This window comes from Onychomys torridus, chromosome 18 (genome assembly GCF_903995425.1).
Source record: "Onychomys torridus chromosome 18, mOncTor1.1, whole genome shotgun sequence".
In the NCBI taxonomy this organism is placed as follows: Eukaryota; Metazoa; Chordata; class Mammalia; order Rodentia; family Cricetidae; genus Onychomys; species Onychomys torridus.
The window spans coordinates 60,035,670-60,049,468 of record NC_050460.1 but is presented as its reverse complement, the minus strand read 5'-3'; the positions used below and the strand labels follow the sequence as shown (position 1 = coordinate 60,049,468).

Here is a 13,799-nt window from a genome sequence, read left to right as displayed (position 1 = left end):
CACACCCACAAGGCAGGGCGGAGGAGGAAGAGGAAGACCAAGGATCGGGAGGAGGGCTCTCTCTCTTGGTTCCGGGACCCTGGATGCTGGAGGTAGACCGAGCAGAGTTCTCCAGAGAACACCACTGGAGTGCGCTACACCTTTGCCAGACCCTGCAACCTACCCCTTCATTTTTAAGTTACCCCACAAAATAAACCTCCCTTTTAACTACGTGGAGTGGCCTTAATAATTTCACCAATAGACATATAAGCAGCTGCGCTTCCCTGCTAGAACTGCCAAACAAGTTCCCTATCCTCTTAAGGCTCTGCTCTGTGAGGCTGGCTCTGCCCAGGACCCAGTTGCCAGCAGCCAACCCTTTATAGTACCTCCCAAAGACAACTGAGGGCACCAATCACTGCAAGAGACAGGAGAGTACAGACTATCTCAGTCATGGACTCTGACCTATTAGCTGGATGGTCTTATATGGTTACTGAAAGCCCCAATGTTCTCATTCCCCGTCTCACTCTCAATTGAGGTCTCAACATGATAAACAACAGTGAAGGACTCTTTACAAGAACTTTCCTCCAATGTTTAGTACTGAAGGGTGTTCATAATGTTTTAATGGGAGTATTTTATATTTATACACTTTCCAATTTGACAGCCCTCAAGTCAAGGCTATTCCAAGTTCACTATGTGATAGTGCCTGAGTCACAGCTGAAGCTGCTGGGCTGAAAATCTGCCAGAATGCTCTTTCCATTATGCCAGAAGCTCAACAAGTTTCCCAGATGGAAAATACTCTTTCTTCAAGATTCCTACAATACAGGTACCATTCAAACCCTTTAGAAGGATTAAGTCATCTCAAACATGCCACATCCTAGGACAGCAGTTCTCAACCTGTGGGTCACAACCCCTTTGAGGGTTGAACAACCCTTTCACAGGGGTCACCTAAGACCATCAGAAAACACTGATATTTACATTATAACTCATAACAGTTCCAAAATTACAGTTATGAAGCAGCAATGGAAATAATTTTATGGTTGGGAGCCATCACAACATGAAGAACTGTATTAAAGGGCTGTAGCATTAGGAAGGGCGGGAACCACTGTCCTATGAGACTTTGGAGTGGGTAGCATAGTCCTGGATTTCTTACTCTGAACCCTGTAACCAGGCAAGTGCTCTACTGTCCTTAGATGAATGCTTTCTAGTTCCAGGAAACACAATGAAAGGCTGGTCAGCGCCCTCCTTATTCCCATCGTGCCCGATCCTAACTTAGAAGGCTGTGGCCTCACTTCATCACCAGAACCAACCCATCATGTTTCCCATGTTCCTGCTGTTCCATCCATACAGTCAGAGTCCAATGGCACCTAGGACTTGCCTTGAGAAACACTCATTACTTCCCTCCACCCAGCCAACCCTTCACACTCATCTCATAGTCCAGCTCAAATCGTTCCCCCAAAAACATCACTTGATCAATCTTGGTATCATTCCATTTAGAAGTTCCAAGTGCCTCTCACCTCAAGTAAACCCCCTCCCATCCTCTATAAACATCCCACATTTACCATCTTTACTTCTGCTATACCCAAGTCCTTCAAAAGCAGGAAAATCAGCTCATTAAAAAATAAAAAAATAATAAAAACAAAAAAACCTTTACCTCCACTTGTGACTTTCACATATCTTTTCTTTTCCTTCTAAAGAAAAAAAGATTTGTGCTTTGGCAGGGAGAGAGAGTTGGCTCAGTGGTTAAGAGCACTGGTTGGTCTTTCAGAGGACCTGGGTTCAATTTCCAACATCTTTATGGCAATTTACAACTGTCTCTAACTCCAATAACAAAGGATCTGAAACTCTCTTCTAAGTTCCTCAGGCATGACACACAACATGGTATACACACACATGCACGCAGGAAAAACACTCATACATACAAAGTTATATTTTTTTATAAAAAAGAAACTGTGCCTTTTCTTCAGTGTTTACTCTTCAATGATGCTTAGACAAGACACTGATCAGTATTATTCCAAATCACTACTTACCTTTCCAGCTTCTCAAAGGCAATTGTCCTGATAGCTCAGAACCAGGTTCTCCATGCTATCTGATACACATCTCATCAACTCAAGCACTCAGGCAGCCAGGTGGATCTCTGTGCATGAAAGGTCAGCCTGATCTACATAGTAAATCCCAGACTAGCCAGGGCTACCTCAAGTGAGACCCAGCCTCAAAGAAGGAAGGAAGGAAGGAAGGAAGGAAGGAAGGAAGGAAGGAAGGAAGGAAAACTCAAGAGCAAAAACTAGGTAAAGGGTGCTCTAGAAGGCCATCTCTTCAACCATGTCTCAGCCAGAAAATTGAAAGTAGTCAGGGTAAGCCTAAGTTGAAATTTTACAATTCCTCCCCGGAGGAAAAGCACAGCGGCCATGCCCAACATAGAGCTCATGTCTGGGCAGTCAGAGCAGACAGCCACTCTGGACAAGGCTTACCAGCAATACAAATGCTTCACAGCAATAGTAAGGCCTGTTTAGGTCCCAGTGTGGCAGCAGTTTGCTAGTTGGTCTTTATCCTAAGGACAAGGAGCAGCTATTTTAACAGCTGAACCTGAGGAGTGAAATGATAGAATCACACACAAAAAAGCCAGGCTGGAAATAGTAGACACTGCCTAGAGGCAAGTACAAGGATCCCGCCAAAGCAGGAGAGATGAAGACAGGCTAATACAGTCATAATGCATCTCCAAGGAAGAATATACAGAACTCACTGGAGAAAGGGAGAACTCCATGCAAGGTGTCAGATCTAGGGTTGTTCTCTAAGGAGACCAAGGCAGGCTAGTGATAAAAAGCACAGGGAATCGTAAGTCAGACAGAAGAAAGTAAAAACAGTCTTGCTAAGTGAAAAGATGCCCTGCCCATTTGACTGGCTAGAACAGCGGGCATAGACAGAGCAAGCTGCCAAATGAACAGAAAATGGTATGCCTCCCATTAACTGCAAAGTGTCACAGTGCCCCTTTCTTGGAGTGACTGCTCATTTCTTATTCATCAAATTTATGTTGAATCAGAAGCGAACTTCTGCCCTCTGGGGTTCTCCCATTGTGCTATAAGCCTGTATTTAAGACCTCCTCCCTCCTTCAATAAACGGCATTTGGCATTTAAAAAAAAAAAAAAAAAAAAAAAAAAGAAGAGGAGGAGCAGATCAAGATCATGATGGAGAATCCCACAGAGACAGCTGACAGTGCTAGTTGGAGCTCACTGACTCTGGACTGACAGCTTGGGAACCTGCATGGGACTGAACTAGGCCCGCTGAATGTGGGTGACAGTTGTGTGGCTTGATCTGTTTGTGGGGTCCCTGGCAACAGGACCAGGACTTAGCCCAGGTGCATGAACTGGCTTTTTGGAGCCCATTCCCTGTGGTGGGATACCTTGCTCAGCCTTGATACAATGGGGAGGGGTTAGGCTCTCCTTCAGCTTGGTATGCCAGACTTTGTTGACTGCCATGGGGGGCCTTACCCACTCTGAGGAGTGGATGGGGGCAGAGTGGGAAGGAGGTGAGGAGGAGGGAGAAGGGGAGGGAGGGGGAACTGGAGTTGATATGTAAAATGAAAAAAATTTTTAATAAATAAATAAATTTAAATTAAAAAAAATCATGTTGAAAACTCCCCCACTTTCAGAAGGAAAAAAACACGACCTACCCTGAAGATTACAGTGACACATAGAAATAGCCTGACTCCCCACTAGCCTCAGAGGTGTGGGTAAGGTATGTCTAAACAGTGTTCTACATTTATTTAAACTTCACTGTTAACAGGCAAACAAGACTGGGTCCACTTTCCATTCAGATTCTAGTTGCCTCTTTACACATGCAGCTCCACCTTGCCATGAGTTTTCAAAACATTGCTTGAGCACTTAGGCAGAGACAAGAATATCCACATTTTGCGGCCAGCCTGGGCTCCACAGAGAATTCAAGGTTAGCCCAGGATATATGGTGAAGCCATCTCTAACAAAAAACACTGCTTCATTTCCAAACCACCAAATTCCAACCCTGCCCCCAAAGCCTGATAGGGCCTCCCCATTCCACTGGTATATGGTCATGCATAGCTCAATAAGACATAAACCTGATCTTGTCAAATGCAGATCTGTTCCTGACTAGGTTAAGACAGACATTTAGAGTCTGAATGGTAACAGAACAATTGGGAAAAGATGCCAAGTAAGCGTAAGGGCAAGGCAGACGCTGGAGACACAGACACATCCAGCAGTCACCAGCATCAAATAGTAACTAAAGCTGTGTGTGTGTGTGTGTGTGTGTGTGTGTGTGTGTGCGCGCGCGCGCATGAGACGGCCTTGGAGGCTACAGCGAAAGTGGGCTAGGCTGAGCCTCAAGCACCTGCACTGTCTAAAGACTATTGAGAAAGGTAAATGGGCAAAGGAGACCTGAAGGACATCACCATAGATGAGAAAGTGACAAAAACCCTGGGAAGGCCAGGAACCACAAGCAAACATGACTGATCAAGTTACCACAGAGTCATATGGGGCCCTCAGACTGACTTGGAAGAATACTGACCCTAGTGAATTTTGCAGAATACTGGTTCATGATGTCACAGAGAAATAATCAACCAGGAGGCTAATGATGTAATTTGCTGCCAGGCAGCATTTTCCTTTTCTGGAAGAAAATGCATAAAGAAAGACTAATAATCTCAAAACTTGCCAGCTGAGCATGAGATCAGAATGAAGCAGCTAAGAAGTCAACAACCAGGAACAGGAAGAGTAAAGCATCCACAAAGAATGGTGGCATACCCAGGGAAAGGCAACAGCCCTGTAGCTCTGGGGGAGAATGGTTACTGGAGCCCAGTAAGAGGTAGACTGTGAAGGAGGCTACTAGGAGAGAGCACGTGTTGTAGAGGACTGCAACCACCTGAATAAGAAGCAGGGGCAGAGGGCAGATCAGTATACCCTTCCATCCACTCCCTCTTTGCTCAGCCCTGCCAATTCCAGTTAGCAGGGAGTCGACCTCCCTGAAAACAGTACAGGGCAGAAAAGTTAACTGATGGGAAGCCTCCTGAAAGACTAGGGCGTGGTGCCATGTATTCATGCCCATTTGCCCTCCTAACTGGATAGGGCTGGCTATCTAGAAACCCATATTCTGATCCCTACTGGCTTACTCCTCCTTAGGCAGCCTGATGGTCCCCCACTCCCAAGGTCATCATATTGCTGGTTTCATGTATTACAGGGTAGGGCTGAACACAATATGCAGAGGAGGATGGCCTTGAACTGATCCTCGTGCCTCCACCACCCAAGCACTAGATTACAGGTACCACCATGTCTGGCTCAGAAACCAGCATATTTGAGTCAAGATACCTCCTTACCCAGACTTACCTCTGGAAACATTGCTCAGGTCTTTGGGGTACACACTGTGAAGCCACACTGTGAGGGCTGACAGTCAAATGTGAAGTGAGAAATCAGCTTTAACCACCAAAGACAAATCTAATGGGAATGCAGACCCAGCCGGGAAAGTGCTGACTCGAACTCCAAATACCTCCAAGAAATTCAACAGGGCTCTGAAGTATGTGATGTACTAGTGTCAAACGTCTGAATGGGCAAGTCCTAGCAATCCTGGACTTAGCTCAACACTGAAAACAGACTCCCCCACCCACGTGAAGACATACATGAGGGAAGACTCACTTTTTTCTACCTTCTTTAACTTGTGGAAACTTTCCATTAACTCTCCGTTTAGCAGTCTGGGTAAGAAGTCCCGTATCTGCATCACTTCAGTCGTCAGCCGTTCCAGGTCCTTCCTTCTAACTCTAACAAATTCTTCTTTAGAGTCTGTGTACTAGAAGAACAAGCAGGTCTTCACATTGTAATGCTTCTCTTCAGATGGCCAAAACCAGCACCCCAAGTCAACTCGCTTCCTTTCCTTCCAAGCCTCTTACATTCGTAAGTACCTCACCAGTTAAGTTCACATATGTACCTATGCCTGCTCAATTTGGGGTTTTGGTTTGGTTTTGGCTTTGTTGTTTGTTTTTTGTTTTTTTTAGAGGGAGGGTCTCACTATGGAACTGGTTCCCTGGCTGTTCTGGAACTATGTAGACTCTGCTGGCCTTAACTCTGAAACACTGTGCCTGCCTCTGCCTCCCTAGTAATGGGGGTTACAGGCCTAGTCCACTACCCCTGGCACCTGATGCACCTTCTGCTACACATATATGGATATAGATGTGTGTGTTGGGGGGTGGGGGCATATACAGAGAGTCAAGGGTGATGATGTACACCTGTATCCCTAGCTTTTCAAGAAACTGAGGCTGAAAAATGACTCTGCCCAAGAGTTCGAAGCCAGCCTTGAGCAGCAGCACATCAAGACTCTAATTCGGTAAGAACACAGATAACGGAAGAGGGGGTGTAAATACTGAAGAGGGGAACCCGCACCCATGAGCCTACAAGCCAAGGAAAATGCCTGCAGTTTAAGGTGCCCAAGGCTGATCAGCTCCAGGGTGGGATAGGCATGCCCTGCAACCCTAACATTCACCACCACCAGCTAACGGCGTCACACCGGAAGTAGGCACCAACGAGGCCCTCTCTTGACCTGAGTCACCAAGCGCAAAACCCGAATGACTGAGTCCCCCGCAAAGTCTCACGGCCTGTGACCTGGACCACGTTTCATCTTGACCGAAGGCCTTCAGAGGACTCAGGGACGGCGCCTCGAGTCTCCCGCCCCGGGCCGCCCTCGCCCCTCGCGCTGCCTGGGCCGGGGCCTGGGCCGCCTCACGGCCACGGGGACATCTCCCCAGGCGCTGGGCCGGCCCGGAGAGGGGCGAGCGTCGGCATCTCCCCGGTGCAGGACACCCGACCATCCCACTGACCCGGCAGGCTTCCTCAATACCGGGCCCCTCGCCCACGTTCGTGGCCATGGTCGCAGCCTCTGCTTCGTGCGCCTGCGCGGAGCTCTCTCCCACGCAGGTCAGAAAAAAGCGCGGGAACGGGAAGATGCTGGGACCAGACGGGAAGCCGCGAGGTTCAAATCTCGTCAACTCTGCGCAGCGTTCTCCGCCTTCGGGTCCAGGGATAATAAGGTTGGCCCGAATCTACTGCTGCGCTTCTGCTTCGGCCGTGCTTCAAATTTGTCACCTGCAAAATGAGGCCTGGGTGTCAAAGTACGCAGAGTCCGCCCTTTCTCGTTTAGAGAGAGGATGCCACAGCTAAACCCACGTCCTCTGTGTGAGAAACCGCGCGGCTGCCGGCAGAACACCGTCCCTCGGCCCAAAGCGCTTCTGTGTTGAGGGATGCATTTTTGTATCCACGGGGAAGTTATTTTGGCCAGGTAACTGGGGTCTGAAATAACCGAAGCTGGATGTAGTGGCGCATACCTATAATCCCAGCACTTGGATGGTTGGAAGGAGTTCAAACCCAGCCTTGCTACATGGCAAGGGAGTCTAGCCTGGGATACATGCGGGGTAAAAAATCAAAATTAAATAACCAAAGTTTGGAAGAATATCCTAATCTAATAATTACCCCCAATGTGCTACTGAATCCACAGAGTATATGTTTGATGATCTAGGGTTTTGGATGTCCCTAAAGTTAGCCCAGTTGTTAAGACTTCTTTCTTGAATGGAGAGGGAGAACAAGAGGATGGGAGGGGGGGGGTAAAATAGAGGTGGGGGTAAGGAACCAGAGGAGAGGAGGGAGGGGAACTGTGGTAGGTATGGGTATGTAAAATAAATGAAAAAAATAATTTAAAAAAAAACAAAAGACTTCTTTCTTGTGGGATTAGTATGTTCCCACTTGTGCTGGCTAGTTTTATGTCAACCTGACACAAGTTAAAGTCATCTGAGAGGAGGAAACCCCAATTCAAAAAATGTCTCTGTGGGGCTGTGGTGGCTCACGACTTTAATTCTAGCACTTGGGAGGCAGAGGCAGGTGGATCTCCAGGTTCGAGGCCAGCCTGGGCTACAGAGCAAGTTCCAGGACAGTTAGGGCTATACAGAGAAACCCTGTCTCAACATCCAAATAAATAAATATTCAAAAAATAAAAAATAAATTAAGAAAATGTCTCCATAAGATCAGGTTGTAGGTGGGCATGTAAGAATGGGGGGACGGGTCAAAACAGGCTTTCTCTGTGTAGCCCTGGCTGTTAATCCTGGAACACTGTCTGTAGACTAGACTGGCCCGAAGTCAGAGATCTGCCTGCCTCTGCCACCACCACCCGGCTATAAAAGCATTTTCTTAATTAGTGATTGATGGGGGAGGGGAGGACCCACCATATTGTGGGTGGTGTCATCCCTGGGCTGGTGGTCCATTGTTCTATTATAAAGTAGGCTGACCAAACCGTGAGGAACGAACCAGTAAGCAGCACCCCTCCACGGCCTCTGCATCAGCTCCTGCCTCCAGGTTCCTGCCCTGTGTGAGTTCTTGTCCTGACTTCAGTGATGAATAGTAATACGGAAGTGTAAACTAAATTAACCCTCTCCTCCCCAAGTTCCTTTTTGGTCATGGTGTTTCATTGTAGCAATAGAAACCCTGAGACACCACAGCTCAGAACTTTGTGCTTTGCACGCAGGAGGACTTCAGAACAGCACCAAGTTCCCTCCCCGTTAGATTCCCAAATCTCCCCCAGCTAGCTGCCAGGGCAGGTCATTTCCCTCCATTGTCGGGGGACATCCCTGCACCTGACCCAGACGCTGTGGGTATGGGTTTGATAACTCCCCATTCAACAAGCCTGCACCTGTCCGGAGACGCTTCAGGAAGGCTTGCTTGCTCTCTTGCCACTACACACCCCTGAATCTGTCCCAGGAGTGGACTGCTCTCTCCACACGACACCCCTTACGTGCCCATCTTGATGCGGCAAGGATGGGTTGCTCTCCCTCCTCGCCAAACCCCGCACCTGTCCTAGAACGCTGCAAAGGTCTCCCTCTGCACCTGTCGCGGGACATTGGGGTGGGCGTGGGGGGACAATCACTCTATAATGCTGAGCCTGCATCAGGACTCTAGGCACTGGGGGATGTGGAGACGGAGAAGCACTGCCCCTGTGTAGTCCTCAGGCCTGGGCTTCCTGAATGACGGCCTTCCTTGTGGGTCTCAATGCTGCGCAGGAGAGAGTTCTGCAGACACTGAGCGAGTGGAGGTCGCTGGAGCGCCGCTCCCCGGACAGAGCTTTGTTAGCTGTGCTTGGACTCTACACTGCGTCAAACCAGCCGTAGGCGGCTTCCTAGCGGAAATCTGACTCCAACTAACCTCGACGCCAACGGCCCAGAACTCAGACCACCTACAGGACGTAAGCCAGGCAGCGCGGTTGCGGCGCCTACTCGCGCCACAGCCACGCGGGCTCCCTGGGCGCGCTACGAGAGGCGCGTCTGTGACGCCATCACCCGCGCGCCGCTGCCCGTGCGCAGGCGCAGTACAGACTGCTCGGCCGCGAGCTGCACGCGCGCAGCCCGGGGATGCTGGAGCGGGCGCGATGGCTCCCGCCATGCAGTCGGCCGAGCTCCAGTTCGCCCAGCGGCTGGCCTCCAGCGAGAAGGGTGTCCGCGACCGCGCAGTGAGGAAGCTGCGGCAGTATCTCAGCGCCAGGACGCAGAGCGACACAGGTGCTGGCTGGGGTCCGCGTCGCTGTGCTCTGCGGCGAGGGTCGCGCCTGTGGGTGCGGGTGCGGCTGCTGCGGGCTGTGCGGCGGAGCTCCAGGTTCAAGCTCAGCTAGCCGAGGCTCATTTTTTGTTTTTGGTTTCGTTCCTTGGACAGTGCCTGCAGGCGCTGGTGTGCGGAAGAGAGTTAAGGCTGCATTCCAGCCCCGGAGGAACTCTGGCAGTGTAGTGTCAGGACCTGTGGCTGTGGAGCATGTGTGAATGCGGGAATGTGTACCAGTAGTGTGGAAAAGTGCAGGGGAAAGTTTCTCCAAAGGAAGCCGCCTGTGTTCTGCGAGGTTTGACAGGAGGAAACCAGCTAGGCATACGCAGCAAAGAGTTAAGGGTGCCCTGGGCCAGTAAAATCAGAAAGTTGGCGCGCAGGGCGAGTTGAGATGAAGTTGAGCCTGGAGGCAATGTGGCCAGATCACAGGCTTTCTCATTTGGATTTCAACTGCCGTGGAGTGCATTTCAGGGTTTTACTTAAGTGATCCAGAATAGCTTCTGTAAGTAACTCTTGAGTGAACACATAGGTCTGGACTGCAACATACTGTGGAGGTTTTAGGTTGCCGCCAGTTGGCTAAAGTTTAAGTTACTAAATCTGCATAAGATTGAAGTACGCGGTGGGGGGAGGGGGGAGGGGCTGGAGAAATAGCTCAGCGGTTTAAGCCCCAGTATCCACATAGCAGCTCACAACCAGTTCGTGGAGAAGAGTCGCCCCCTCTGACCTCTGCTGACACCAGGCATGCACGTAGTGCACATACATAGAGGCAGGCAAAACATACACCTAAAATAAATCTTTAAAAGTTTTTTTTTTTTTTTTAATTGAAATCCGCCTCATATGATAGCTGTCACCCTTAATCCAAGCACTTGGGAGGCTGAAGGCAGCCAGGGCCACAGGACAAGCAAGATTTTGTTTTCAAAAAAAAAAAAAGAGAGAGAGAGAAACTTTTGTGAGAAATCTGATAGAGGAATAAAAACTAAAAAAAAATTTTTTTTTAAATTATTACGTGTGTGCACGTTCTGGCACTCATGTGGAAGTTAGGTTTTGAAAGTTGTCTGTCTTCCACCCTGGAATCCAGAGGTCAGACTCAGGCGGTCAGGCTTATGCACCAAATGCTAATTACCCACAGAGCGGTTTTTGGCAGCTGCAATCCCTCCCACCCTCATAACACTTCTGTTAAGGACTGCCGCCCCCCCCCCCCCCCCGGAAATTCAGTTTACTCTCATGTTTACAAGTTTCCTGGATACATGTGCTGGTAGTTCCTATGCCTAACCTGGTAGCCCAGGTGGGCTTTTGCTACCCTCCCCTCACGTTAGTGCTACTAGCCTGGTACTCCACCTGGCTGTCCCATGAGTGCCTCCGTGTCTAAAATGGGATCCACTCCCCCGAAACAACTATTCTTTCCTGCTGCTCCTCCCCTACGGCTCATACGTCCTTATTTTTTCCACCACACAGACCCACCACATTGCCATGGACTCTTCTTCATCCCCACCCTGTCCTGCCTTCTCAATAACCTGAATTACTCTGCCTTAACCTTTATCTTACCTAAATTTCTGTCCTGTCTGTTCCCTAACTGGTCTCCTTTGCTCCATTATGCCTTTTGTTTTTGTTTTCCAAAGACAGTTTCTCTGTGTATCAGCCCTGGCTGTCCTGGAATCCAGGCTGGCTTCAAACTCCCAGAGATCCGCCTGCCTCTACCTTTTGAGTGCTGGGATTAAAGACTTGCACCACCAAGCTGGGCTTCCATTGTGTTTCTTTAATCTGCCCTCCACAAATCAGCCCAGGTCATTCTCCTAAAACAAATCTCATGGGACCACTGCTTTCCTTGAAGGTCACAGTCTGTCAGTCATGGTGTCCTCACTTACTTTTCTAAGTCGTTGGTAGTCAATAAAACCTTCCTTGTAGGCTGAGGACACCAAGCCCACTTTCTCACCTCCATGCCTTTTCATTTCCTGCTTGTTCTGCAAAGAATTCTACCCCTTCTCCCTCAGCGGTATCACTTCTGAGAAATCCTGCTTTAGTATCTCTCCCACCTCCGGGTTACCTCTAGAGTTACAAAATATGTGTCCCTTTTGTAGTACTTAGATACATGAGGTGGGGGAGCTATTTGTTTGAGACAGGGTTTCCTGTAGCCAGGATTGGTCTCTGTTAGCTATGTAACTGAGAATGACCTTGAACTCCTCATGGTTCTGCCTCGGCTCTGAACAAATAACTTTGTTTCTGAATTCTATGGCTTATATCACTCCCCTCCCCCCAGCACTGTAAGCATCAGTCGGTTTGTTTTCTTAGCCATAGGTAAAAGCACATGGAGCCTTAGGAGGGCCCTCAGGAGACAAAAGCAAACAAGTACACTACATCTGGACCTCAGACATCCAGAGAGCATGCTTCTCAGACCCCTTTGGAGACAGGCCCAGGACTTGGAATACTAAGATGTCACAAGGACATCAAACCATTTGGCTCAAACCAGTACCCCAAGATCCTTCCTGGTTAGCACCATCCCACCAGATTTGCTTATCTTGTTCCCCTGTTCATCATCATGGCCAGTTTGTGAACTATAGAAGGCCTTCAAGAAAAAAATAATAATAATTGTAGAGGGGGCTGGAAAGATGGCTCAGTGGGGTTAGAGCACTCTTTTTTTTTTTTTTTTTTGCAGAGAACCCAGGTTCTATTTCCTGCATCCACATAGTGGCTCATAACCATCCATAACTCCAGTTCCAGGACATCTAACACTCTCTTCTGACCTCTGCAGTCACTGCAGAATGCACATAGTACACATAAATGCAAGTAAAATATACCTATGTATAAAGTACTAACTACAGGGGCCAAGAACATGGCTCTATCAACAATGTGCTTGCCACATGCCCAGGGGCACCTGAGTTCAGGTGTTCAGCATTCATTTAAAGGCCAAGTGAAATCCTGGTGTAGCCTTGATGGCTAGACAGTCTAGCCAGATTGGTGAGTTCAAGGTTCATTGAGATAACCTGTCTCAGAAAATTAGTTGGAGAGCTATTGAAGAAAATACCCAGCATTGACTTCTGACCCATACATATGTGCATGCAAATAAGTAAAAACTGCGGAATGATTGTTGATGGTGGGACAAGAAAACCCAAGTATCTGGCACTGCTGTGCCCCGTCATAATAGAAGCACGAGTTGCCTCACACTTGCGTCTCATTGACAGACTCAATTTGTTTTGCAGCCTTGCATCTTGTTGGGAAATCTGATGTTAGTCTTACTGAAACAGAAAGCTGTCTGTCAGCGGCATAAATAGAGAGCTCTGTGGTCTCTACTGTTGTGAGATGGTCACTGTGTGTTTCCTGAGTCTTGGAGTATTCCTTCATAAATGCAGCAAACATTGGGAAGCCCCACGTGTCATCGGGCGCACTGTCCTTGGCATGGTGAATAGAGCAGTGGGACACGCACTTAAGACCTCAGACTTAAACGTTCAATGTTTCCTAAAGTCGGGGTGCGTCTCAAAACCAACCCTGTGGGAGTTTCATTTGTGTCTTTGCTTCCTCTTTGAATTAGTCTTGGGGGGGGGGTGAGGTATGGGTGCCCTCACACATAAGGGAGATACATATGTTACAGCACACATTTGGGGGTCAGAAAACAACTTTCTAGGGTCAGTTCTCTCCTCCCATTTTTATGTATGTTCAAAGGCTGGAACTCTGGCCCTGAGGTTTGTGTGGCAAGAACCCTTTCCTGCCAAGCCATTCATTTCCCCAGCCTGAGCTTCCTTTCTGATGGCATATAAAATGACTGGATTTGTGGTTGGCAGTGGCTGGAACCACTGAACCACTTACTGTGGAAGTAAGTGCCTTTTCTACTGATGGAGTTAGGGCTCTCCACGAGACAGTTATAAAAGGGGGGAGGTTTTGACTGTGCCGTGGTCTGGAATATGACACTGTCCCCATCCAGAATGGCTACTGTGTTCATTTTGTGGAGAGGGTTGCTGTTGGACATTCTCAATTCAAAACTCAGTGGTGTTTCCTGTGTCTTCATGTCTTTTATATTCATGCCATTCTTTTTAAAATAGCTCAATCTAAACTGTTGTCAGAAACTAGGTTATATAAAGATTTAAAATTTGTCCACAGCCAGGGGTGGTGGCACTCACCTGTAATCCTTGAACTCAGGAAGCAGAGGCAGGCAGATCTCAGGTCAGCCTGGTCTACATAGTGAGTTCTAGGCCAGCCAGAAATACATGGTGAGATCCTGTCTTTTAAAAAAAAACAAAAACA

The 13,799-nt window shown here is 48.4% G+C and overlaps 2 protein-coding genes across 5 annotated transcripts in view; one reads left to right on the top strand and one right to left on the bottom strand.

Annotated features, from left to right (window-relative positions):
• LOC118569968 (heat shock transcription factor 2 binding protein) overlaps positions 1-9,266 on the bottom strand; it is an 85,632-nt gene extending 76,366 nt beyond the window's left edge. Inside the window, exons 1-3 of the mRNA XM_036168282.1 lie at positions 9,174-9,266; positions 6,806-7,070; positions 5,631-5,781 (exon numbers count right to left, since the gene is read on the bottom strand). Coding sequence (XP_036024175.1) covers positions 5,631-5,781; positions 6,806-6,853 — 199 coding nt within the window. The 5' untranslated portion in view covers positions 6,854-7,070; positions 9,174-9,266. The remainder of the gene's footprint in view (positions 1-5,630; positions 5,782-6,805; positions 7,071-9,173) is intronic.
• Positions 9,267-9,345: 79 nt separating this feature from the next.
• Positions 9,346-13,799, top strand: part of Rrp1b (ribosomal RNA processing 1B) — a 29,581-nt gene continuing 25,127 nt past the window's right edge. For all 4 annotated transcript variants that reach the window (XM_036168332.1, XM_036168331.1, XM_036168330.1 and 1 more), the window contains exon 1: positions 9,346-9,526. In XM_036168332.1, coding sequence (XP_036024225.1) covers positions 9,397-9,526 — 130 coding nt within the window. In that variant the 5' untranslated portion in view covers positions 9,346-9,396. The remainder of the gene's footprint in view (positions 9,527-13,799) is intronic.